Source organism: Lepidochelys kempii, chromosome 14 (assembly GCF_965140285.1).
Source record: "Lepidochelys kempii isolate rLepKem1 chromosome 14, rLepKem1.hap1, whole genome shotgun sequence".
NCBI lineage: Eukaryota > Metazoa > Chordata > Testudines > Cheloniidae > Lepidochelys > Lepidochelys kempii.
In genome coordinates this window covers 955,453-981,361 of record NC_136393.1, presented here as the reverse complement: position 1 = coordinate 981,361, position 25,909 = coordinate 955,453, and the positions used below count along the sequence as shown (strand labels likewise).

Sequence of the window (25,909 nt, the reverse complement as noted above, 5' to 3'; positions counted from 1 at the left end):
GCCAGCACAGTCGCACATGCAGGAGAGCAGTGAGAATCCGACGGAAGAGCAAGAGGGACTGGAGAGCAACTGCAGACAGGCAGGGACAGGATCTCTCTGCACACATTGCATTAGTGTTCGCTCCATCCATCCTTTCCTGCTGTTTCTTTTGCATTTGAGCGACGGCTGGGGAGGCCATGGGGACATTATGGGATCATGACTGTGGGAGGGGAGGTGGGCTGCTGTGTCACCAATGGGAGGGGCATGCGTCCACCAGAATCCTGTTCCAGAGTCCATCTCTACTTTTTACCAGATGCTGCACGCGATATTCTTCTTCGGACAAATACATGTGACTCCCATAGAGCCCAGAGAGTTTTTACCTGAGTCTCATCAAGATACATTCAGATGTCTCTACCTAGCACCATTTCAGCAGTGTACAACTCACCTTCCCACCAAAACACCTTACTCCATCCTTCTTGATTACGTACGTATTCTCTCCCCATCTCTGTGTGTGTCCTGTGTTTGTGCTAGGCACCTGAGATACAGGGCCAGATCCTCTGCTGGTGTCATTAGCACAGCTCCATTGAAATCAGCGTAGCAGATGGGAGCCGGGCCTTGACTTCAGGCTGAAGCAGTGGCTGTGAGAGGAGAGTCAGTGAATGAGGATGGGTATGGTGTGGCTGTAAGGACCTGAACAGCCTGGTTCCAAGTGTAAGTTCATGAGCATATTGGCACCAGGGGAATGGCCAAACTGGCTCAGATCCTTTGTCTCCGAATGGGGCCAGCACAAGCCAGAACCCCCAGAATGGATAATTAAAGGAATAGCCTGGCCCCCAGCAGAAGTTCTTTCCTGACCTCTAGCAGCTCATGGCTGCTTGCATGCTGAAGCAGGAGTGTTACTATATAGGAATGTGTTTCCTAGCTAATGTAACGGAGTGTTCTCATTATCGATATCTTTGAATCCTACTAACCTCCTGGCCTCAGTGAGATCCTGTGGCAGTAAGTTCCACAGGCTAATTATATGATGTGTAAAGAAGTTTCCTTTTGTCAGTTTGCATTTTACTGACTTTTCATGCAGTTAGGGTAGGTCCCTCAGAAACGCTTCAGTCTTCAATAACTGAAAAGTTCTGGCTCCTCCGCAAATGCTGCCCCCTCATTGCTCTTCTGTATCGATTAGTGTTACAAACAGCACCGATACGACTCTTGAATCTGGGGCCCTGCTGATGGCCTGAAAGTTGATTTATTCCTACTGCTCTGCAGAACTACTGACTGTGGTCTGTAACCTCTCATTGAAATCAGCTTCTGTACCCGACGACTGGAGGACAGCTAATGTGACACCAATTTTTAAAACAGGCTCTAGAGGCGAGCCCAGCAATTACAGGCCTTAAGCCTAACTCCAGTACCAGGCAAATTGGTTGAGGGCTTTTCTTCACTAACGCGCTAAATCAGCACCGCTGCCCTCAGTGCAGCAGCACTGATTTGGCAGGTCTGGTGAAGACGTGCTAAGCTGATGGGAGAGCACTCTCCCTTTGACTTCTGTACTCCATCTCAACAAGAGGCGGAAGTTACATCGACTTAAGTTACTAAACTTATGTAACTTAACCAGTGTAATTTACACTGACTTTCAGTGGCAGTGTAGACCAGCCCTTAGACTACAGTAAAGAACAGAATTATCAGACACATAGATGAACACAATATGTTGGGGGGAAGAGTTTTTTGTAAAGGGAAATCCTGCCTCACTAATCTACTAGAATTCTTTGAGAGGGTCAACAAGTATATGGACAAGGGTGATCCAGTGGATATAGTGAACTTAGATTTTCAGAAAGCCTTTGACAAGGTGGCTCACCAAAGGCTTATCTTAAGCAAAGTAAGTAGTCATGGGGTAAGAGGGAAGGTCCTTGCATGGATCAGTAACTGGATAACAGATAGGAAACAAAGGGTAGGGATAAATGGTCAGTTTTCAGAATGGAGAGAGAGAGAAATAGCAGCGTCACCCAGGGGTCTGTACTGGGACTAGTGCTGTTCAACATATTCAGAAATTATCTGGAGAAAGGGGTAAACAGTGAGTTGGCAAAAGTTGAAGACAATACAAAATTATTCAAGATAGTTAAGTCCCAGGCAGACTGCGAAGAGTTACCAAGGGATCTCACAAAATTGAGTGACTGGGCAACAAAATGGCAGATGAAATTCAATGTTAATAAATGCAAAGTAATGCACATTGGAAAACATAATCCCAACTATACATATAAAATGATGGGGTCTAAATTAGCTGTTACCGCTCAAGAAGGATCTTGGAGTCTTTGTGATAGTTCTCTTAAAACATCCACTCAATGTGCAGCAGCAGTCAAAAAAGCAAACAACTTTGGGAATCATTAGGAAAGGGATAGATAAGACACAAAATATCACGTTGCCTCTACATAAATCCATGGTATGCCCACATCTTGAATACTGCAGGCAGATCTGGTTGCCCCATCTCAAAAAAAAAAAAAAAAAAATTGGAATTGGAAAAGGTACAGAAAAGGGCAACAAAAAGGATTAGGGGTATGAAACTGCTTCCATATGAGGAGAGATTAATGAGACTGGAACTTTTCATCTTGGAAAAGAGACGGCTAAGGGGAGATATGATTGAGGATATTGTGAAGGCCAAGACTATAACAGAGTTAAAAAAAGAACTAGATAAGTTCATGGAGGATAGGTCCATCAATGGCATCCCTAGCCTTTGTTTGCCAGAAGCTGGGAATGGGTGACAGGGGATGGATCACTTGATGATTCCCTGTTCTGTTCATTCCCTCTGGGGCACCTGGCATTGGCCACTGTCAGGATACTGTCACGTTACAGACAGGATACTGGGCTAGATGGGCCATTGGTCTGACCCAGTATGGCCACTCTTATATTCTTAGGTTTCTGTTTTGTAGCCAATCTGTGCCCCAAGACAGCACTTTCCCTCTCGCCCCGACGACTACATCATGTCTTTAAATGACTCCTATGAGGGACTTTGTCACAGACTTCTTGAGAGTTCCCACCGATATAGTGACCAGCTGCTGTTTAACTACTCTGTGCCTGACACAGGCGCAACATTCTGGTTTTCAAGAGGTGCTAGTTCGTCCTGCTGCTTTGGTAGTTTTCTTCTGCTGAAGAATGATGTCATCCCCTGGGGAGTGGAACATGGACCAAATACTGGATGCAGAATCTTAGTGACTAATGATGTATGTTCCAGGTGACAGAAGTGAAACGATTCACTACCCCCCAGGAGCTAATGAGCTTTCTGCAGAGCTTTAATGCGCAACTGTGGAATCAATTACCGGAGGGACCTCATGCACTGAATGCCACTGAATTCACATTTACAGCCTCAGTTATCGCTTGCTGCTTCTATAGTGATCCGTAGGGTGGCACTGACCTCCACCACTTCTATGGCGCTTCCCTCTCATGTAAGGGGGCTCCACGAAAGACGCATCATGATTGAGTTGTCCTCTATAAAAACATGGCACAAGGCCATGGCCTATGCAGTGCATCATGGGGACACTGGCCTGGCCATCACCTTCCCTGAGGGGGTGTGGAGCCAGGCCTTTCAGTTTAATGTTGAAGAACAAAAGTATCAGGAGAAGTCCCCCTGTGGGAAGTGTCAGCAAATGTTTAGGAATGTGAACTTTTGGCCCCCTCCCAACACCCCCGCAACCGGGGACAAGTGGCAGTATGGGAACTGCGCTGAGGTGGAGTCCTTGAGCAAGCTCCTGCTGGGGACCAGAGTGGTGGAGGAGGGGGTTTGGTCAACAAGGACACCCCCTCTGCCAAACAGCTATGAAGCCATAGAGAGGGACTTCACAAATAGCATTGAGGAAGACATTAAAAAAAGTCTTATTAACAGGCTGCGGTCAAGACAGTTCAAGGCCAAGACATTACAGTTTTTCAATCTCCAGTGACTGCGCATGGCAGTGATGGGGGAGTCAGGCTGACATTCTGTGCAGCTCCGGCACCCTCCTGATTGGGGGTTGTTGCAGGGAATCATAGAATCATAGAATATCAGGGTTGGAAGGGACCCCAGAAGGTCATCTAGTCCAACCCCCTGCTCAAAGCAGGACCAATTCCCAGTTAAATCATCCCAGCCAGGGCTTTGTCAAGCCTGACCTTAAAAACCTCTAAGGAAGGAGATTCTACCACCTCCCTAGGTAACGCATTCCAGTGTTTCACCACCCTCTTAGTGAAAAAGTTTTTCCTAATATCCAATCTAAACCTCCCCCACTGCAACTTGAGACCATTACTCCTCGTTCTGTCATCTGCTACCATTGAGAACAGTCTAGAGCCATCCTCTTTGGAACCCCCTTTCAGGTAGTTGAAAGCAGCTATCAAATCCCCCCTCATTCTTCTCTTCTGCAGGCTAAACAATCCCAGCTCCCTCAGCCTCTCCTCGTAACTCATGTGTTCCAGTCCCCTAATCATTTTTGTTGCCCTTCGCTGGACTCTCTCCAATTTATCCACATCCTTCTTGAAGTGTGGGGCCCAAAACTGGACACAGTACTCCAGATGAGGCCTCACCAATGTCGAATAGAGGGGAACGATCACGTCCCTCGATCTGCTCGCTATGCCCCTACTTATACATCCCAAAATGCCATTGGCCTTCTTGGCAACAAGGGCACACTGCTGACTCATATCCAGCTTCTCGTCCACTGTCACCCCTAGGTCCTTTTCTGCAGAACTGCTGCCTAGCCATTCGGTCCCTAGTCTGTAGCTGTGCATTGGGTTCTTCCGTCCTAAGTGCAGGACCCTGCACTTATCCTTATTGAACCTCATCAGATTCCTTTTGGCCCAATCTTCCAATTGGTCTAGGTCCTTCTGTATCCTATCCCTCCCCTCCAGCGTATCTACCACTCCTCCCAGTTTAGTATCATCCGCAAATTTGCTGAGAGTGCAATCCACACCATCCTCCAGATCATTTATGAAGATATTGAACAAAACCGGCCCCAGGACCAACCCTTGGGGCACTCCACTTGATACCGGCTGCCAACTAGACATGGAGCCATTGATCACTACCCGTTGAGCCCGACAATTTAGCCAGCTTTCTACCCACCTTATAGTGCATTCATCCAGCCCATACTTCCTTAACTTGCTGACAAGAATACTATGGGAGACCGTGTCAAAAGCTTTGCTAAAGTCAAGAAACAATACATCCACTGCTTTCCCTTCATCCACAGAACCAGTAATCTCATCATAAAAGGCGATTAGATTAGTCAGGCATGACCTTCCCTTGGTGAATCCATGCTGGCTGTTCCTGATCACTTTCCTCTCATGCAAGTGCTTCAGGATTGGTCACAGGCTGCTCTGGTTCTACTTCCCCCTCCAACACAGACCACAACAGCAGAGACTGCCCAGAGTGCATATGCTATACCTTCAGCCCTGCCCCTCCCTGGTGCTTAAGCTTGCATCTGGTGTACAGGGTCTGTGTGCTGGAGGGAGCATGCCCCCCAGAGACTAACTGGATAAGGATTGTGGTAGAGGGGGGCACAGCTCATGGGTCTCTGAAGCTGTTTGACTGGTAATTCAGCCTACGCCACCTCCTGATCCTCTAGGAGAAAAGAGAAACAAGGTGGACTTGCTAAGGCTTTAATGCAGCTCCTGGGTCCAGGCTCTCCACTGAGACCCCAGTTACTAGCCTATCACACTAACACTGGCAGCTGCATTTTCTATGGAGCCTGTCAGTGCTTGTGGGAGGCTCCATTTAGAACTGGTCCCTTCCTGCAATAGAGCTGCAATCTTGGACCCCATCTAGTCCATCCCCAAGGCCCAATACACGACTGCTTCTTATTGCACATTCTCTAGTGCTTCAACCAGCCCTTTGCTTGGGGAGGGGGCTATTCCACAGCCTGAATAATTTCCCTGGCAAGAACCTTTCTCCCAACTTTCCCTTTTCTTAATATCATCTCCTTCCCCGGTGTTTATTCTGCATGGGTCCCCTGGGCACAATTCTGCTCCCTCCCAGATGTTCACACCCTTCAGACATTTAGCTGGTGATGCTGCTTCGCACCTAATCTAACACTCACAGCTCTCACTTGGCCAGCGGCACTCTCTGAGGATACCGTAGCTAACAGAGCCATGGGGGGACAGAGTTCAGAGACGGTCAGTGAATGACACCCAACTGTGAATTCCCCATTACCAGAAACTGTCATGAGCCTGGAGTGAGACCTCCTCTCTTTGCACAAACTGTCCCTTGGGCTGCAGAGTGTCCAAGCCCCACCTCCCTGGACAAGATCACCAAGTATAGTACACCCTCACTATAACACCCTTCGCAATAGCAAACCTGGTCCCTGGATCCCACCTCCAGCCCCGCCCAGGGGGCAGAGAGCTCCACTTGCCCTGGGGTCACAGCAGGGCAGATTGCTCCTCCAGCCTCAGAGCCCCAGGTGTGGTTCCGGGACCAGAGGAGCTCTCAGCAATGCTGCAGGGCTTGAGGTGTCAGCCCCTTCCAGCAGGGCTCTTCCCCTATAACAAACCCCTAGCTATAACGACCAAATGGCTTGGATTCCCAGGGGTTCATTATAGCAAGGGTGTACTGTATGCTCCCACTTAAGACCAGGCTCTTCCTCCTCACTTGGTGGATGATGCTTCCCCTTCTTACACAGAAACAGAGCTCTTGTGTGTCTGGCATCTCGGGACTGCAGCCGGCTGTACTGGAAATGCAGGTGGTGGGCATGAAGGTGGCTTTATATTAGACTGTAAACTCTTCTGCTGAGGGACCTGTTCTTCTGAGCTGTCGGTACAGCACCCAGCCCTTAGGTGCCAATGCAATGCAAACAGTACAAGTTTGGTCTATCGGATATGGGTTTGGAGTCCTGTGCAGATTGAATGTTTTTGCGTATGTAAATAAACTCACCTGGTTCTACCTAACCTATCTGAAGTTTTGGGGCAGGGACCTGTGCATCTGGGAAGCCCCTCACACACCTTCTGGGGCATTATAACAACAGTTTTGTATTTGTGGCCTGCCTTAAAGTGGCCTGCCCTCGGAAGACACAGCATTAAACCAGAGGGAGAAGGAACTACATTCTGCTCTTTAATAAACAGATAGCAATGTTTAGTCACTAACAAACCCCTCCCCAGAGCTCCTGCCTGCAGATGGGCTCCAGTGGGCAGGCCCATTACCTCCTAGCCTAGGAGCAGCAGCCCAGGGCCAGCAGTCAAAGCGGAAAAGGATGGGGCAGGGGTGCTCTATCAGCAAGGCTTCCAAGGACAGGGGAGTCATGGGACAAAGGTACCCTAGTAAACACAAGGCTGTGGTCTCTGCACATCCCAGCCCCCACCTCGGCAATATGCTCCTCCCACCCCAGGGGGCAAGCAGGCTGACTGACAGTCTGGAACGAATGGGAGAAAGTCCTGAGTTCATAGTTTACTTTGCAATTCAAGGTTCCAAAAGTCTGGGGCAGCTCCATTCCTACCACCAACCTGATAGGGGCACACTCTGGCTTGCTGCTGCCCCCCTGCTCTCATTCCCCGATGGAGGGCTGATGAGACTGCTGCTCAGCTATCTCTACTGCTCCTGGATCCTAGTCTTGGTGACAGAGTAGGTATGAGCTGCCTGGAATCAGAGTCAGCCCCGTCAGCTGGCAGAATACACCAAAGCTGGACACAGCAAATTCAACTGGGATCCTTGAGGGTGGAGCGAAGCCATTGCAGCACGTCGGGCAGCCCCGTGCCATCACGGGCGCTGGTCTCCACCACAGTGATGGGCCGGTTAGCACAGGAAATGATGTCTTGAATCCGGAACAGCGATTTCATCTCCACCAGGGACATGTAGCAGGGCAGGTCACTGGAGCCACATTTGGGGATGGGAAGAAAGGGAGAGAGAGAGAGATTGTGTTAAACCATCAGTGACCCAACTTAGAGCAACTGGAATTTGCCATTCCTGTTGAGCCATCCCAGCAAGGGGCTGCACAGGGTGACTGGCCTTTTAGAGAGTATTAGGGCCAATTTACCCACAACTAAGACTGGTCAGCCAGCCTTGGGGTTAACTGATTGCTCATGTGGTTGATTAGTCTTCAATTAGGGTTGCACCTGTCTGTAATAAAATAACCAGAATTCAGTAAGGAAGGGAACACAGCAAGGTGATCAGGGGGGAGGCTCCTGGACAGAGGAGACCCCAGGCGAGAAACAAGGGGAGCATTCCTAATACAATCATGGGGAAACGGATGAGAGCCGAATCCCAGCTACAGGGAGTAGAACTGGGTGAGATCTTTATGCTATGTTAGCCAAGGGACTGGTGAGAGTACTGCCCAGCTCTGGGGAGGACTGGGAAGGCCTTGAGGTAGTATTTCATGTTAAGGGCAGAAGGACCAGTGAGACCGATACTCCAGATCTGGGGAGGAGAGATGCGGGGATGGAAGTTGTGAACAAGGAAGATACAGAAACCATGTAAGAGACTCTGGAGCTAGGAGTGGGACCCAGGACCTGAGTGGAAGCTCTTTCCTTGTTTGGGATTTGTTCTGTTAATTAAAGGGATATTCTTCAATGCAAGTTTGTTTAGACTTAATTACAAAGAGGTTGGGGAAACTGAAGCAGCACCTCTAGTGCTGCAGCTGGTCACAGTGGGATGGCCAGAGGCCCTCAGTGGAACCAGATGAAATGGATAGTCTGAAACGGGCAGCGTATTCCCCCCCAGCCTACCTGCCTCTCAGGAACTTATTTGGCTGCAGATGATGATATAGGCAAGAAACAACTGCACCAGGAGTCCCAGATTTCCTCCCTTTGCCCTACCCCATGGATACTGATCACTTTCAGCCTGGAGGAATCCTTGCCTTACATCTTATTGAACAATATCAGGACGGATGCCGAGGCAAGCTGCTCTGCGGAGAGGAGTGACAGGAGCTGGACACAGGATGAAGAGATCTGCGTGGGGTTAGCCGCATCAATCATGAACTGGGAAGAAGCAGAGTGAAAGATCCAGGTTGGAAATTAATTAAAATGTAAGACAGTCACTTGGGAGATGTGGGTTACGCCACAGACCTGCTCCAGAACAGGGAGTGGGAGGAGATTAAAACACGAGGGAAATGAAATGAACCCCCATAAGTGAGAGACCCTGGTGTAGAGTTCTGGGGCCTGGAGGCCCTTCCCTGGATTTGGAGCCTCACTCCACAGGCCACTTGATGGTGATGTGTCCCCCAGCCATGCCTATAAACACACAGGGTGCCAGTTGCTCACGAGTAGCACAGCTCGAGATGATGGAGTCACCCTGCTGTAAAATGGGTGAGTGAGTTTAGAATCAAGCCCACAAGGTGGCCCAGAGGGATCTCATGAGCCCTGAGTGATAAGTTGCAGGGAGGAGCTGAGGCATGAAAAATGGAAGGCCAGTGAAGTCTGGCCCTGAGGTGAGGCGTTCCCTCACTCCATGGCCATTTCCATTCATGTGAGGGCTTTTGGCAGGGAGAGTAGGACACTGCTACTGTTGAGGATTAGATTTTTCAATAAGTGTCAAATGTCGATTTCACTGTACACACAAACGGGTGAAAAATTATTTCCATTGATAAGTCAAATTTACAGATAGACAAAGTAAGAAAAATGTTGTTTGAGAATGTGAGACTCAGAATTGTCTGACCCCACCCCCCTGCATTTAAACCAATAAAAATGTGAAAAAATGCTTAAAAATAAACAGTGATATTATCTGCTGAAATTATTTTAAAAAGTCAACTTCTGTCAGGCCTAATTATGTCTAAACACCCATGATTTCCCCTTAAGTGAGAGTGACAATGCAGAGACCTTTACACAAGAGGCAGCATGGTCTGAACATGGCCAGGACTCCTGGGTTCTATTTCATTCTGCCAGTGACTTGCTGTGTGGTCTTTGGGGAAAGTCACTTCCTCTCTCTCTCTACCCAGCTGTACAATGGGATGTATCTCCCTCCCCCAAAGGGAGCTGTTACCATTACTCGTACATGGTGGATCACTCAGCCCTCCACATGCAGTGCAAGGCAGTTCCAATGTAGCCTGAGCCAATGGAACGTTGGGTTAGATGTTGGTGATGGGCCAGGAAAAGGTCACATTCAGAATCCAGACCCAAGGGATGTGCGCTCACCAGGACAGAGCTGCAGTCTCCATAGTAACTAGACCAGATAGGGCCCATGCAGCCCCCCAGCTCCCGAATTGTGATCTTCTTCTGGATCAGAAGGTCAGTCAGATTTGTGCCCACCTGCAAGGTTAGAAGACAACAACAGCCAGAGTCAGTCTCTGTAGGGACATTTGTGTTCCTCACAACCGAGTCCATCTCCTGTTAGTACACCACTGAGCTGCTAGTTAGAAGTGACCCTTTGGGGGCTGTCTACACTACGAAAGAGCACCACTGCGTGGGGGTAGTTGTGCTGTAAATGACTCTGTTCTATTCATAAGGGAGAACCCTCAAAAGCAAGGGGATTGCATTGGACTACTAAGGCTGCAGTCAATCAAAGAACAGCGGAAGCTATGGGAAAAAACTTCCCAGAAGTTCAGTCAGCAGTCACCTGTAGGGGACCCACCCACCATTCAGGGTTTAAGCTGGTGTCACATAGGAATGGGATTCCCTGGGACTGACCAAGTGGAGCAACATTGGCTGAACTGGTATCAGAAGGTTTCTGCTGATGTCTTCTGACACGTGCGGCTTCCTCAGGGACAACCTTTTGTTCTGTGTAGCTGCTAGCCAGGCTGAGTCTCCCTGGTTCTGTTAACACCTTACTAACAGGTTTCAGAGTGGTAATCGTGTTAGTCTGTATCAGCAAAAAAAAAAAAAAAAAAAAAGGGGTGGGGGGAGGACTTGTGGCACCTTAGAGACTAACAAATTTATCTGGGCATAAGCTTTCGTGGGCTAAAATCCACTTAATTGGATGCATGCAGTGGAAAATACAGTAGGAAGATATATATATATATAAATATAATCTTCCTACTGCCCACGAAAGCTTATGCCCAAATAAATGTTAGTGTCTAAGGTGCCACAAGTCCTCCTCGTTTTTTTAACCTTACTAACACAAATGCAACAGAATCCTGGCCACACTGACCCACCCACCCAAAGAGCAGCAGCCTGGCCCCTCATAAGGTTGATCTACAACTAGCTGAGTGATGCTGGACAGAAGTCCTGGTCTCGCCTGAGCACTCAGCCGTGGCCGCATCGGGCCAGCAAACGGCACTGAACACGTTGACCCTGTGAAATGCGGACAGGCCCAGTGAGCCAGAGCGTTGCCCCGGCCATACCGTGGGCAGTGTGGGGGGAGGCTCCCCAAGCTCTCTGGACCCATCCTTGGAGCACAGCTGTGCAGGAAGCTGTTAAGGAGCATGGGGGGAAGGAATAATATCACCAGACACCCCCAGGCGCATAGGGACTGGAGCTTGGAGTGCTGTGCCCCCCCGGCTTGAGGTGGTTTCCATGTATACAGGGTTTGCAGTCTGGTTCAATGGCTCTCAGCCCCCCACATCCCGCATTGCTCCAGCGCCTACCCAGGGGACCCCACAGCGACAGCCAGAGACTAGAGCCGGGCATCGCCGCCCCCCAACCCCGCTTCGCGCACCCCTGGGAACAAGCTCCCTCTGCCCCCCCCCCCGGCTCCGCCCCTCCCCCCCCCGGGAACAAGCTCCCTCTGCCCCCCCCGGCTCCGCCCCTCCCCTGCTCTGGGCACCCCCCGGGAACAAGCTCCCTCTGCCCCCCCCGCTCCGCCCCTCCCCCGCTCTGGGCACCCCCCGGGAACAAGCTCCCTCTGCCCCCCCCAGCTACCCCCCGGCTCCGCTCCCGGCACCCCCCGGGAACAAGCTCCCTCTGCCCCCCCCCGGCTCCGCCCCTCCCCCCCGGCTACCCCCCGGGAACAAGCTCCCTCTGCCCCCCCCGGCTCCGCCCCTCCCCCCCGGCTACCTCCCGGGAACAAGCTCCCTCTGCCCCCCCCGGCTACCCCCCGGCTCCGCTCCCGGCACCCCCCGGGAACAAGCTCCCTCTGCCCCCCCCCCCGGCTCCGCCCCTCCCCCCCGGCTACCCCCCCGGGAACAAGCTCCCTCTGCCTCCCCCGGCTCCGCCCCTCCCCCCCCCGGGAACAAGCTCCCTCTGCCCCCCCCCGGCTCCGCCCCTCCCCCGCTCTGGGCACCCCCCGGGAACAAGCTCCCTCTGCCCCCCCCCGGCTCCGCCCCTCCCCCCCGGCTACCCCCCGGGAACAAGCTCCCTCTGCCCCCCCCGGCTCCGCCCCTCCCCCCCCCGGGAACAAGCTCCCTCTGCCCCCCCCCGGCTCCGGGCACCCCCCGGGAACAAGCTCCCTCTGCCCCCCCCGGCTCCGCCCCTCCCCCCCGGCTAACCCCCGGGAACAAGCTCCCTCTGCCCCCCCCCGATACCCCCCCCGATACCCCCCCCGGCTCCGCTCCCGGCACCCCCCGGGAACAAGCTCCCTCTGCCCCCCCCCGATACCCCCCCCGGCTCCGCTCCCGGCACCCCCCGGGAACAAGCTCCCTCTGCCCCCCCCGGCCCCGCCCCTGCGGCCGAGGCAGGGTCTCCCCGGGCGGGGCCAGGATATTCTGCAGCCGCTTCACCAGCAGCGTCTTGCCCACGCCCGAGGCCCCGAGCAGCAGGTACATGGCGGCGGGGCCCGGGCCCGCAGCGCCCGCCCATTGCCATGGAGATGCGCTGCCCCGCTTCCATTGGCGGATGCAGCCGCGGAGCTGAGCGCTCACTGGCTGGCTGTCCTGTCTCTCTGACCCTCTGGGATCCAACCACGACCCGTTCGGAGGAAGCCCCGCCCCAGCGGAAGGCGGAAGCGGAAGTGCGGCCTGTGGCGATCTGAGGCGGAGCGGAGCCGGGGCGGCGGGTTCCGGGGGCACCATGGGCAGAGGCGGCGGCACCTTCGAGCGGCTCCTAGGTACCGGGGGCGCGCGCGCGCGCGAGTCGGGGCACTTGACCTCTGACCCTCGACCCCGGGGGATTCCAACCCCCCCGGCGCCGATGCCCCCGCAGGCCCGGGGCCCGGGAGCCCGCGCGGCGCTCGGGGCTGGGCCCGGCCGCGTTCGGAGCCCGGGGCCAGCGAGTCCGGCTGGCGCCGCGATGAGCTTCCCCGGGGCAGCCGGCGAGGGCGTCGGCCTTGGTCACCCAGAGCCTCCGGCGGGCGGGGGGCCGCAGACCCGAGTCCAGCGGCTCCGGCAGCCGCCCTGGGGGCGGGCCCCGAAGGGCCGCCGGGCTGGAGCCGGCGGGACTGAGCTGGGGGTGAATTACAGCGGCCGGGCCCGAGGGACCCCTCCCCCGTCTCGGGGGCCTGGGCCTGGCCTCTCCCTGTGAGAGGGGCCGGTACCGGGCCCGAGGGCACAGCGCGAACCCAGCTCTCTAGCCTGAGCCCGGCCAAGGTGGGGTGAACTCTGTGCCGGCTTCTTCCTCCTCTCCCCGCGCCGTCCTCCAGCTCTGGGGACAGCCCTCTGCACAGGGAATCACTGTTTCCCTCGAAGCCCCGTGACCGTGATTTAAAGATCAACATCCATCATTTCACTGCTCTTCATAACCGACGTCTCCAGCCCATGCATCAGGGTGGGCAGCGCTCGTGTATCTCGCCATTCTGCCCCACCGCCGAGCCTGACGCCTGACTCCCACGCTACCTGTGAGCAGGTGTATGGGTATTCCAATACAGGGCTCCCGATGCTCACGGCAGAATGGGACCTCTGGTTTCTGGCCCCTTTGTTCTCCCTTACCTTGCAAAACCCACCTTGCTCAAGATCAGGTTCCGCTATGTGACTAACAGCCTGGTGGCAGGGTGGGCCGAGAGGTTCAAAACTGTGTCAGGGAGCGTGACGCACTCAGGAAGCATAAAATATTGTTAACTAGAAAAACGGGTGTAGCTGTCATGGGATGAACAGAGTCTTGGTGTGGTGTCTAAATCATTCTTTTGACAAACCTGAAAATAACAATTATGACTGAAAGATTGAGAGTGTGGGTTATGGACATCAGCTTGGACAGCTGCAGTGACAGGGTGGTAAGACTGCCGCATAGAAACCTGGATAGGTACAGAAAATAGAAATCCTGAGTTATGCTAGCAGTACCTAGGAACCTCTTTCTGCAGCTTCATAGCCCTAGCTGTGGGGGTCATAACTTGTTCCTAAAAACTTACTGCAGACTGAAATGTAACAAGTTTGGGGATTGAGTCCTTACATTTTCAGAGGAGCAGGTTAATTTTGGTGAGGGAGCACCATAAAAACCCTGTACTCACCCACAGTGCATCCACACTGAGTGGATGTGTAAGAACAACCTTTGTTTTGCTTTATGGGTTTTGAAACCTGTGGTACCTTGAAACCTCAAGGGACTTGGAGGGAGCCAAGCAGTTCTGATTAGCAGCACAAAAATACCAAGGATTGTGAAGAATCTGTGCAGTTACAGAGCATCTCAGGGTCTGAATGACTGATGGGGAGTCACTTCTCATCTGAGGGAGATCTCCTATGTGAATATAACTGAGAGGGTGGAACAGGGGCAGGCCAGTTCCAAACTAGCTAATGGGTATTTCAATTCCTGCAGATAAAGCTACCAGTCAGCTTCTGCTGGAGACAGACTGGGAATCCATTCTACAGATTTGTGATATGATTCGTCAGGGAGACACTCAGTAAGTGCCATATCGCTTCCTGATATGTTCTAAGCATTGACATCCTTTTCTGCCCTGCTCACTGAATGAAGGCTAAGAACATAGGACTAGGTGCCCTGGGTCAGCCCACTGGTCCACCCAGGCTGTTACTTTGTGGTACAAGTGACAATGCAATTCAGCATCTTGAGATAATGTTTCTGACCAGGGAAGCTGCAGCTCATGATCTGCCTCGGATCCTGAGAGAAAGTGGGCCTTGATCATCACTGTTCTTCCTCTTTTTCTGCTGGGCCTCTGGAGTTGCCCATGCAATAAATTGTGTTCTTTCCCACTGCAAGGATGGGGTTAGTGGACTGTTAAGAGACAGCTGGACTCTTCCTGCAGGTTCTCATCTGCCTGAAAAATGTACATGCTCTCTCTCTTTTTCCAGAGCTAAATATGCAGTTGGTGCTATCAAGAAGAAAGTCAATGACAAGAACCCCCATGTGGCTCTCTACGCACTAGAGGTAACCTGAAGCCAACCCAGCAAAGTGAAGTCTCTCCAGGCCTCTAGTAACATGTAGCCCAGGTGGACACTCGCTCTTTCACAGACTTTTCTCTGAGGAATGAAGTCTATGCAAACTGTCCCCCCAGGAGTGCAGCTGACAGCTGTGCAGCGCTCACCCTCCTCTGATGTTGTAGCTTAGAGGGCCTCAACCCATGTCCTGTGATCTGCTGACCATGTTTCTTTATTTCCAGCTGCCATACTGAATTAAACCTTTAAAAAAAGACATGAAATCCTGTCTTGCTGTTGTTCTACCAAGCAGGTGGTTGCTTTAACTGCAATTGGAACGTTATGGGATCCTAAATTGCAGGGAGGCAAAGGCCACCAGTAAGTTTAGGGGATGTTTCCTGTTATATCTCTACATTAAAGTGTGACCCTACTCTTACCAAAAAGTCAAGACCCCCAGTTCAAGATGCTGCAGGGCTTTTGGAAGTATCAGATGTTTCTCTGACTGAAGTTGGCACGAAGTGCCCTGGGTTAGGTGGTGCCCCCTGGCTTGTGTGCAGGTGACAGGGCCCTGCAGCCAGGCGCAGTCCATGCTGTGACTCTGCTCTCATGCTTGACTCTGTAGGGTATTATTCTAATCTACTTCTTTTTCCTTGCAGGTCATGGAGTCTGTGGTCAAGAATTGTGGCCAGACAGTCCATGATGAGGTGGCCAATAAACAGACTATGGAGGAGCTGAAAGAGCTGTTCAAGGTAGAAGCACCTTGCTCCTTGTTTCCCTCTGGATGGGGTTGAGAGAGAAAGGTGGAGGCATTGAAACTTAAATGCAGCATCTTTCTAGGTCGCTATTAACACACAGATCCTTGGGGATTTGGAAATGGGGCAGCAGGAGGACATGGGAGAAGCAGAGTGGGGAGCCCCTGTGTAGAAATCCACGTCAGAAGGAACGAGCTGAACTGCTCAGTTGCACCACAGGATCTGTGTGGAATTTCTCATGAAGCATCATGGGCAGCTCCAGGAACCAGCTGCTGGGGAGGGAGTATCATGAGAGCAAAGCTGCTGTCAGACTGTGGAAGGAATGATGGCTCACGCTGCAGCACATACTACACTGCTCTTTGGGGCCATTTGATGGCAAGTCCTCACCTTGCTATTGGGCTTGGTTTAGCCAGAGCCAGCGAAGGCAAATGAAAATACCCATCTGTGGGGGTGGACACGCAAGGTGGGGGGGCTGGTAGGGAGAGGTGCTGGAGGGGGATGTGGGCTCTCTTCCCATAACCCAAGATGAGATGGAAAGTTTAAAATGGATAGAAACCCCTTTACTCTGAGTGCATAACTAATCTATGGGACGAGCTGCTGCAGGATGTTGCCATCAAGCCAATAGCTGAGCAAAATTCAGAACTAAGCTTCAATCAGGTATGAACGAGAACACCACGTTCAGTGACACCGGTGGGATGATGCTCACTTTCCAGGGCACAGGTGCCTCTCCAGCTGGGTGGAGGCAGGAAGATGTTCTCCTCCTGCTCCATCTCCAAGGCACACAGGAGTACGCAGTTGAGTTCAGTAAAGGGATTTTTACTCCTTCCTCTGTAGCATCTACCACAGGCTGCTATCCAAGGCAGGTGACTGGCCATGTCTAGCAGCACCTGTATGAGCTTTGCTAATTCTGTCATCTCAAACACTGAAGCAGGGTCTCTTCTCCTACTATCCTCTTCCTAGGAAGAGGCTGGCCTAGTTCAACTATAGATGTGGCCTGACATAGTAACTGCTGCCTTGAGCCTGGCTTCTCTTGATTTACAATGGCAGACGCTAAGTTAAGTGGCGGGGGCTGGTTTTCTGACAGTCCTGGTATCCCCGAGTTCAGTGCGGCTTGAGTGTACCTTCTATGCTGCAGGGGAGGGTGTGTGCTTATGCGCTTGGGGTTCCCCAGACCTGTGCAGATGCGGGGCTCTGAGTCGGTCCATTTGAGCCCTGGGGCAGCCTCTCCTCAAGGGTGCTTTCTGTCTGGCTAAGCACTTAGTGTGTACCCCGGGCTCCGTGAATTGCTAATGCAAAGCATCTGTTATGTCACAGTCACTGCCTCTCTTGTGACTGACACCATACTGAACACAGGCTCATGGACTGCTCAGAGGAGCTTTGGGGTAGGTATTGAGCTTCCCAAATATAGGATCAGATCAACATCTCTGATTCTGCTCAGGTTCTTATGTGAGCAGTGCTCAGAGCTCCCTATATGCCCAAGGTGCGTTCTTGCTCATTACTTTAGGGACTTTCACTCTTCTGAATCCCTTGGCTGTGGGGGTTCTGTTGTCCCTCTCTTTGTGGTGCAGGCTCCTCTCAGGTCTGTCTGAGTTTGGAGCTGCAGATGTCCCTACAAACCTATGCTGAACTCTCCCACAATTGAATGTGAAGCTTGAGAGTGCTTGGAATCTGCTTCTCAGCTTGCTGAGGGAATTTCCGGAACAGTCAGTCATGTGATTTGGTGATGACATGATCAGCTGATGGCCAGGCCCCTCCTGCTTGCTGAAGGTCAGGAATTCCTCCTGTTGCTGGGGTATGTTTGGAGTGTTCCTGGCAGGGTAGGGTTGTGAACTGGAGTTAGTGTCTGTGAGCTGGAGGATGCTGGGACCCAGAGCCAAGGGTTGCATTTCTCAGCCTTTGTGGCTAATGAGAAGTGATTAGTCGTTCTCGTGAATTGCTGTGACTGCATGGTGACAGTTCCTGCTGGTGCGAGTGAATCGAGGATGCTTGGATACCCTGAGAAATTAGCCTGGCCTTCATAGATGGGGAGCAACTAGGAAAGGCCTTTGGGGGCAAGTGGGGTGCAATCAAGGTGCTTTGGAGAAAGATCCCATTCTCCATGCTGAGCCCTGCTGCCCTGGGGAACACCTAGGTCCAAAGGACTTTGGTCTCATGTTCTTTTCTTGGGTGGTGTTCAGCCATCCTGTTAGGGGAGGAGGCGAAGTGGGCCACGGCATTTGCCTCTAATACAGTGCTCTTCCATTGTTCGGTGCCTTATGTGAGTGGGGCGAGTCCTCCCCAGTATCCTGCTCTCTGTGAGCAGTGCCTTGCTGGCCTGTTTCGTGTTGGCCCCTCACTCCATGGTATGCGTGTCTCACCAGGACACAGTGGAGGGTGAGTATCACAAAGATCCCCCACAATAGCCCATGCTGGGCTCAGATTCTTTCCCCTCTGTGCAGAGACAAGTGGAAGTGAACGTTCGCAATAAGATCCTGTACCTGATCCAGGCCTGGGCTCACGCCTTCCGCAACGAGCCCAAGTACAAGGTGGTGCAGGACACCTACCAGATCATGAAGGTGGAAGGTAAGGACTCAGTGGGGAAAAAGGGGCAGGTGAGTCTCCCATTGCGCTGACAGCCAAGCACAGAGGATGAGCCATGGGAGGGCAGGGAGCAGGCCGCAGTGCCAGCCAGGTGTGGGAAAAGGGCTGGTACAGACGGGGTTACACACAGTGACCTTCCTGCTACCTGATGGACCCGTCGGGGTGACTTGAATCCAGTTCCTGTTGCAGAGCAGCCTCCACCAGGTGGCTGCCTCACTCTGGCCCTGCAGCCCCCTAGGAATGATGTGGTTTGGCAGCAAGTTCCTGGAAGCCAGAGCTGGAATGTTCTCCTAGGAAACTTGCTGTAGATGAGCACATCCTCCTGGGAATGGCTCCGTTGCTGGGCACTGATCCTGGGGTGAGAAGCTGAGACCTTGGCTGTGTGTCTGGGTTTCCTAGCAGTGCGAGGTGCATTGGAGGTAGTGCCTGTGATGTGGGGCATGAACGCCCCTGATTCTGCCTGGGGTGAGTGCGAATCCGCAGAAGTGGCAGGAAATGCCTCATTTCTCACCCTGATCTCAGGTTCCAACATACGTTTTACCAAAGGGCCCCAGTTGCCTAGTCTGAGCGCATGGGGCTGGGGTTGTGCTCTGCATTCAGAGTAGACTTGAGTCAGACCTGGGAGCAGAGTGATGCCCTAGGATCCCATCACCCATGTATGGACACTCGCTCTCCCAGCTCCCCCTGTGAGGCAGGTGACTGTGGCTCAGGTTAAATGATTGGTTGGAACTCTTGCACAAATGGCAAAGCAGAAACTAGAACCCAGGAGCCCTGCCTCTGTCCCCAGCTCTGAGCACTAGGCACCACTGCCTCCAGTGTGATGGGACCACACTTTACAATGAGATCTTGTTCCATTCTTCCTGCAGGTCATGTGTTCCCAGAATTCAAGGAGAGTGATGCCATGTTTGCTGCAGAAAGGGTGAGCTCCCCAGTGCAGAGCGGTGGGGAGGAGCTCTGGCATTATGGAGGGGGCCGCTGCTATCACGTCTGTCCGACCCTTCAACTGGTGGTGAAATAACACCAAATCCCAGAATCCCAAAGCGCCTTACGTGTGTTGTACAACTGCCTGGATTCGGCAGGAGACACGGTTCAGGAAAGGAAGTGCAGAATCCCCTCTCCCCTGGAGATCCCACATGAGGGCAGCCTCCTCGTCCTGTGGCTTGCCAAGGGCTCCTCCAGCAGCGCAGCCTGCCCAGCACGCGAGGGCATCACTGGCTCAGCACAGGGGCATCCGACCGTGACTCTCTTCTGCAGCCAGTGGTCACTGGAGGAGACTTGCTGGGGAGAGCACCTCCTGTTGTGGGGGTCTCCCCATCCAGGGAATGGCCTGGCTTGGGCTAGCCAGTGGGAGCTCTAGGGTGGCAGGCTGAGAGGCTCTCTGGAGCCAGTGTCAGGGTTGTGAGTGCTAGGCCCTGGTCCTTTCCTTATGCAGGTTTCTGTGCTCTGTGACAGGCCCCTGACTGGGTGGATGCTGAAGAGTGTCACCGATGTCGAGTGCAGTTTGGGGTCGTGACCCGCAAGGTGGGTGCTGCTGCTTATTCCTCTTTAGTTCCCTTCCCTGCATGACACCACTGGAGACTTGGTCTCCTCCTTGGCCCTGCAGGGTGGGCTTGGCTGGGAAGCTGAGCTTTAGGGGAAGGGGGTCAGCAAGCACCCTGTGCAATGGGCATGGAGGGGCACAGCCCTGGGTATTGGGAGGGTGCCCCGTAGTGCCAGCTGCCAAGGCTGACCTCATCCCCCTCTTTGTTTGCAGCATCACTGCCGGGCTTGTGGGCAGATCTTCTGTGGAAAGTGCTCTTCCAAGTACTCCACCATCCCTAAGTTTGGCATTGAGAAGGAGGTGCGGGTGTGTGAGCCCTGCTACGAGCACCTCAACAAGTCAGTATCTCTAGGGGGTTCTGCACACTGCATGTGGGTTGGAGCAGCGGGGGCTGGTGGTTGGCATGGGGTTGGCCTTCTGGAGCAAGGAAGGCTCCGTGTACTGGAGCCTCTCTTGAGTCGGATTCCCCAGGGGCTGGGCAGCCTGGCAGGAGAGCTGCCCCCTTTGGAGATGGGAGGGATTCAGGAGATGGGCGTGTACAGCTGACGCTCTGCTGCCTCCATTGCGGCCATCTACTGACTGCTAGCTGGGAGCCGTGCTCCTCACTGGGGATGGGGGCAGGGGCGGGGTCCCTCGCTGGGGGTGAGGCTGTGCCGTGCCCTGGGATGGGGGCTGGTGTGGAATGGGGCCAGGCAGGACTCAGGAATGTTGCCTGTAGGCCCTGGTCTCCACTGTCACCTCTATCTGATTGTAGGAAAGCTGACGGCAAAACGGCTGCCACCACTGAGCTGCCACCTGAGTACCTGACCAGCCCCCTTTCTCAGCAGTCCCAGGTAAGCGGCTGGCTATCCTGACTGCCAGGGGTCCAAGCTGGGCTGCAGGCAGGGTTAGCCCCAGCAGTTCCCTTCCCCTCCTGCTCACTGTCCCACTGAGCAGCCCCCCTCTCCATCTGCAGCTGCCCCCAAAGCGTGACGAGACAGCCCTGCAGGAGGAGGAGGAGCTCCAGCTGGCCATCGCCCTCTCACAATCAGAGGCTGAGGAGAAGGAGAGGATGGTTTGTACCCAGTTCTAGGGCTGCGGGAGGGAGCACTGCCTGGATCCTCTCCAAGCCTCTGGCGGGCTACTGCTCTCGGCTTTGCACCAGCAGGTCCCCAGCCCTGGGCTGGACGGAGCCCTTCCCTGGTGCAGAGTGGGTCGAGGGGGGTGCTGTGCTGCAGGTCTAACCCCTCCCATGGATCTGGGGTGAGGGTCTCTTTCACAAGGATAGTGAGGGCTGGTGCTGATCCTGCCTGCGGGGCAGGCCCCATGCAGACAGTAGCAGCTCCTGCCTCCCAATGGCTAGTGAATGTGCAGTGGCTGGGCCTGGCCCCGTGCGAGGTGCCTCGCCCTCCAAGCCAGGCTTGTCTCATGCTGTTGAGCTGGACAGTTCTCAGGGCTGATCTTGTACCTCCCTCTGCAGAGACAGAAAACGACCTACTCTGTGTACCCGAAGGCTGAGCCCACACCTGTCACCTCAACCGCACCCCCTGTCAGCACCCTCTACTCCTCCCCTGTGGTAAGTGCACAGCTGCCCTGTTGGGTCAGTACCACCCTGCCAGGTCACCAGGGGTCAATCCTTGCTTGGAGGGAACTATAGCCATGAGAGTATGGCGCTGTGCAGCCCCTTCCTGAAAACACTGCTGTGCTGGGGGCACTCAGGAGACCCTGCTCTGAACACTGGGCGCGCTGTTCCTCTGCTGCATGAACAGGAGGTGAACCACCACCGGGCTGAAGGAAGGAAGACAGATGTGCCCGCTGTCCCTCCCAGTCCTGCACTCCTGCTGTTGCCTGGCACTGGGTGGCAGGATATGCACAGGTCTGGGCAAGGTATCTGTCATAGCAGTGAGTTGTGTAGTGGGCTGCAGAATCCCCATGTGTCTCTAAGATCTGATGTCCCCCCTCCTCTCTCTCTCTCTCCCCAGAACTCCTCTGCTCCGCTGGCTGAGGACATCGACCCCGAGGTAAGGACACAGGCCCCTCTGGTGCAGTGTAGGCTGGTTCCTAGTCAGGCTTTGGCGCTGATCTTCTCCCTCTGCTTTTCCCGGCAGCTGGCTCGATACCTGAACCGTAACTACTGGGAGAAGAAGCAGGAGGAGGTTCGTAAGAGCCCCACCCCATCTGCTCCACTATCCCTCTCAGAGCCAGCCACCCAGCCTGGGGAAGCTCATCCCATCCCGCTCGGTGTCGTGGAGGTAAGATACCCATCTCTCTGAGGTCTGGCGGGGTTGGTTTGAATCAGTGCTCCCTGGGAACTGCCTGGCACCAGCCTCACCCCAGTCATGAAGCTCAGGTCCGGCTCCGGTCTAGGAGTGGGTTCTGGATCCCCACTCCCGAGAGGGTGGGGCTCAGGGGCTAACTGTGCTGCCCTGTGTCTCCAGCAGCAGTACCAGAATGGGGAGTCCGAGGAGAACCACGAGCAGTTCCTGAAGGCTCTGCAGAATGCTGTCACCACCTTCGTCAACCGTATGAAGAGCAACCACATGCGGGGCCGCAGCATCACCAATGACTCAGCTGTGCTCTCCCTCTTCCAGTCCATCAACAGCATGCATCCCCAGCTGCTGGAGCTGCTCAACCAGCTGGATGAGCGCAGGTGTAGGTGGCTTCTGCTCCATTCCCCGGGGAAGGACACGACTGCTCCCTGCCAGTGGCTTGTGGGCAGCTCTCTGGGACTGTGTGGTAGACTGCCTGGGGGGTGGTCTCTGTGGAAAAGTATACCCCATCGAGGGTCTTGTTGGGGGCCACCTGCTCTAGCTGGAGGCAGCTGATGCGCAGGCCTGGATGCTGCCTTGCCCTGCAGGAGCCTGATGCTGCATTTCTCTTCCCCAGTGTACTATGAGGGCCTGCAGGACAAGCTGGCACAGACCCGGGATGCCCGCGGGGCCCTGAATGCTTTGCGGGACGAGCACCGCGAGAAGCTGCGCCGGGCGGCCGAGGAGGCTGAGCGGCAGCGCCAAATCCAGCTGGCGCAGAAGTTGGAGATCATGAGACAGAAAAAGCAGGTGAGGCAGGGACGCCTTTTCCAGGTGCCTCGTGGAGGACGGGCGTCATGCCAGCGCCATTCCCAGGGCTTTCTGGTGGCCATGGCAGCTGTTCCCAGCTCCTGCCCTGGGCTGCTCTGTTGTTTGCTGGCTGGAGGCAGCCCTGTTCTGTGGAGAGGGTGGAGTCCCTGGGGCTGGCCTTGGTGTATGAGCTGCACGGCCAGGCTCCTGATGTGGGTGGTGCCGATCCCTGCAGGAGTACCTGGAGATGCAGCGACAATTGGCCATCCAGCGGCTGCAGGAGCAGGAAAAGGAGAGGCAGATGCGCCTGGAGCAGCAAAAGCAGACCATCCAGATGAGAGCCCAGATGCCAGCTTTCTCTCTGCCCTATGCCCAGGTACAGCAGCCATGCCAGGGAGCCCTCCCATGGGCACTCTCCTCAGAACACTCCCCTTCACGCTCTCTCCTTTCTGCAGCTCCAGGCCATGCCAGCAGCAGGAGGGGTGATCTATCAGCCATCTGGTCCCACCAGCTTCCCAGGCACCTTCAGCCCCGCAGGCTCTGTGGAGGGCTCTCCCATGCACAGCGTGTACATGAACCAGCCAGCTCCAGGCAACACTGGCCCCTACGCACCAATGCCTGTTGCAGGGGCAGGTGAGAGCCTGGGCCAAGCAGAGGTAGGCAAGGTTGGAATGCAGCACCAGTCACCTCACTGTGCCCTCTCTGCTCCAGATCCCAACATGGTGAACGCCTACGTGTACCAGGCAGGCGCAGGAAGCGGGCAGGCAGCGCCGCAAGGGCAGGTGGTTCCCACCACCAACCCAGCCTACTCCTCGTATCAGCCGACTCCGACGCAGGGCTACCAGGCAAGTGAGCAGAGTGCTGGGTCCCCCTTGCCCGTAGTGTGCCAGACTCACGGTAAATCTGGAACGCGGGACTCTGCAGTGCGTGGCACAGGCTGTCCGCTCCCGGGCTCTTGGGATCCCCTGCCGCACAGTGGGGATGGGGATCAGTCCCAGATTGCCTGGGTCGCCCCTGGTGTCCCCTGTGGGATGGGGGGAGCCAGCTGCTCCCTGGACCCTGAGGGTGTTGGGGGAGAGCTGTGGGGCTGCTCCACGCTCACCCTGTGCTCTTCACCGTAGAACGCTGCGTCCCAGTCGCAGAGCATCCCTGCCATCTCGCAGGCCCCACAGTCTGGCACCATGGGCTACATGGGGAGCCAGTCTGTCTCCATGGGGTACCAGCCCTACAACATGCAGGTGAGCACCCACCAAGGGTGAACTGCTTGGTGCCCTCTTGCAGCCTGGCTTGGGGCTGGGTGTTGGTTGCTGTGTCAGCTGCTCACCAGCCAGGGGGTGAGGGTAAATGGGGCCTCTGCTGGCACTTGTGGGGGAAGGGCTATGGGGCTGGATTTTCTGTATCCCCTTGACCCATGTAGACCTACCCTGGCTTTTCACTGCTGCTGTTCTGAGCCCCAGATCCTTGGCAGCATGGGCCCACTGGGCCTGGCTGGGAGCTCAGGGGTCTTTGCCCCCGTGGTAAGGGGCAGAGGTCTAGCGGCTGGTCTGATTGCTCTCCCCTGCCCCCACTCTAGGGCCTCATGTCGACCCTTCCTGGGCAGGAGCCGGCTCTGAGCAGCCTGCCACCCCAGCAGACTTACCTCTCGGGACAGCAGCCCGTGTATCAGCAGGTGAGATGTCAGCCCTGCACGAACCCGGCATCTCCTTGTCACCCTCACTTCAGCTCCCTCCCCAGACAGTCGGTCACAAACTGCGCTGATACCGCCCCCCCCTCCGCCCCACACCCTTATCGCCAGGAGCCTTGGCTGTCGCCCTGCCTCCCCCATGCAGGGTGCTGAGACCTCCAGATCCAGGTGTATTCACCTGGGGGCTGAGCATGGGTGGGAGTGACCAGCTGGGGCCCTGTGCTTCCACCAGCAGCCCTCTGGGTAAGCTGTGGGGGAGGGGGTACCAAGGGAGGACTGCCTCCTAACAAACAGTTTGTCTGTTCCAGATGCCACCCCCAGCAGGCCCCCCCCAGCAGCAGCAGCCTCAGCAGGCCCCATCGCAGGTACAGCAGGCCCAGGGCAGTGGCGAGGCCCAGCTCATCTCGTTCGACTGATCTTGGCGAGGGGGGCTTCCCAGTGTAACACTATTGTCTGCAGGAACCACTATGTACTTTAACTAGCCATTTCTGTCTCTTCCCCGCCCCCCTCCCTGGGGAACGGCCCTGCTCAAGGGGAGGGTGGGACTCTGGGGCCCTACCAGCTGGCATGCACCCTCTGGCCTGGCAGGGACCTCCCTGCCGCTCTGGCTCCCTGTGGCTTTTTCCCTGCCCTGTCCCCACCTAGCTGAAACGTGCCATGATTGCTGGAAGTTGTGAACCCCACCCCCACCCCAGCAGGTGGAGAATGAATGGGCGCTTGGCCCTTCACGAAGAGATTTCCGCAAGTCAGAGGCTGCAGACTGGCTGCTAGGCTTCCCCTCCAGGGCTGTTTGGGCAGGATGGTGACTGGGGCCCACTGGGCACCCGGTGACTGGGACCCAGCCCTGAGAAGAGCAAGCAATAATTGCACAGTCCAGGGACTCCCTTCCCTGCTCTGCAGCAGGCAAGAGACTTAAATGTGCCCCAAGAACTTGCCTTGACCTTAGGGCAAATGGGGCAATGAGATCTGATGCAGAGCTGCCCCGTGCACAAAGCATGGCCTCTGCCACTATTCCCCTCTGCACAGTGCACCATGGGGGCTCCTCCTCTGCCCTAGTAGGAGCCTGGGCCCCTCACCACAACCTGCCCCCACCCTGATCCCCTGCCCCTTCATGGGAGCCTGGCCCTGTGCTTGCATTCCATGCTCCTGGGAGCTCAGGCCATTCCGCATGACCTATGCCTATATCCTCCACCCCCTCCTTGGGAGCCTGGGCCCTCCCTGCTTTTTGAACACTCATCTCTCCTACGTAGTGGTGGAGTAGGCAGAATGGAACCCGTGACAATAAAATGTATTTAAAGAGCTGTTGCTCT

General features: G+C 54.8%; 2 protein-coding genes across 10 annotated transcripts; one reads left to right on the top strand and one right to left on the bottom strand.

The window, feature by feature from the left end:
* Window positions 1–7,008: 7,008 nt before the first annotated feature.
* ARL16 (ARF like GTPase 16) lies at window positions 7,009–12,596 on the bottom strand. Of its 5 annotated transcripts, none has more exons than XM_073311837.1 (5): window positions 12,476–12,596; window positions 11,178–11,236; window positions 10,033–10,146; window positions 8,765–8,880; window positions 7,009–7,774 (listed from the first exon to the last, which is right to left on the bottom strand). In XM_073311837.1, exons 1-5 carry the CDS (start codon window positions 12,534–12,536, stop codon window positions 7,603–7,605), a joined length of 522 nt encoding a protein of 173 aa, XP_073167938.1. In that variant the 5' UTR covers window positions 12,537–12,596; the 3' UTR covers window positions 7,009–7,602. The 5 variants fall into 5 exon arrangements, with proteins under 5 accessions (XP_073167938.1, XP_073167942.1, XP_073167941.1 ...); XM_073311841.1 differs by lacking the exon at window positions 11,178–11,236 and adding an exon at window positions 10,525–10,696 and having other exon boundaries at window positions 12,492–12,512; XM_073311840.2 differs by lacking the exon at window positions 12,476–12,596 and adding an exon at window positions 10,525–10,696 and having other exon boundaries at window positions 11,178–11,470.
* A 102-nt stretch (window positions 12,597–12,698) lies between these two features.
* Window positions 12,699–25,896, top strand: HGS (hepatocyte growth factor-regulated tyrosine kinase substrate). Of its 5 annotated transcripts, none has more exons than XM_073311831.2 (21): window positions 12,699–12,817; window positions 14,452–14,536; window positions 14,943–15,018; window positions 15,662–15,754; window positions 18,196–18,319; window positions 19,204–19,256; window positions 19,790–19,858; window positions 20,091–20,215; window positions 20,632–20,710; window positions 20,833–20,931; window positions 21,337–21,432; window positions 21,839–21,877; window positions 21,965–22,108; window positions 22,298–22,508; window positions 22,743–22,915; window positions 23,151–23,291; window positions 23,371–23,548; window positions 23,627–23,760; window positions 24,037–24,153; window positions 24,489–24,584; window positions 24,908–25,896. In XM_073311831.2, exons 1-21 carry the CDS (start codon window positions 12,781–12,783, stop codon window positions 25,013–25,015), a joined length of 2,277 nt encoding a protein of 758 aa, XP_073167932.1. In that variant the 5' UTR covers window positions 12,699–12,780; the 3' UTR covers window positions 25,016–25,896. The 5 variants fall into 5 exon arrangements, with proteins under 5 accessions (XP_073167932.1, XP_073167931.1, XP_073167935.1 ...); XM_073311830.2 differs by having other exon boundaries at window positions 22,295–22,508; XM_073311834.2 differs by lacking the exon at window positions 20,833–20,931 and having other exon boundaries at window positions 22,295–22,508.
* Window positions 25,897–25,909: the final 13 nt, after the last annotated feature.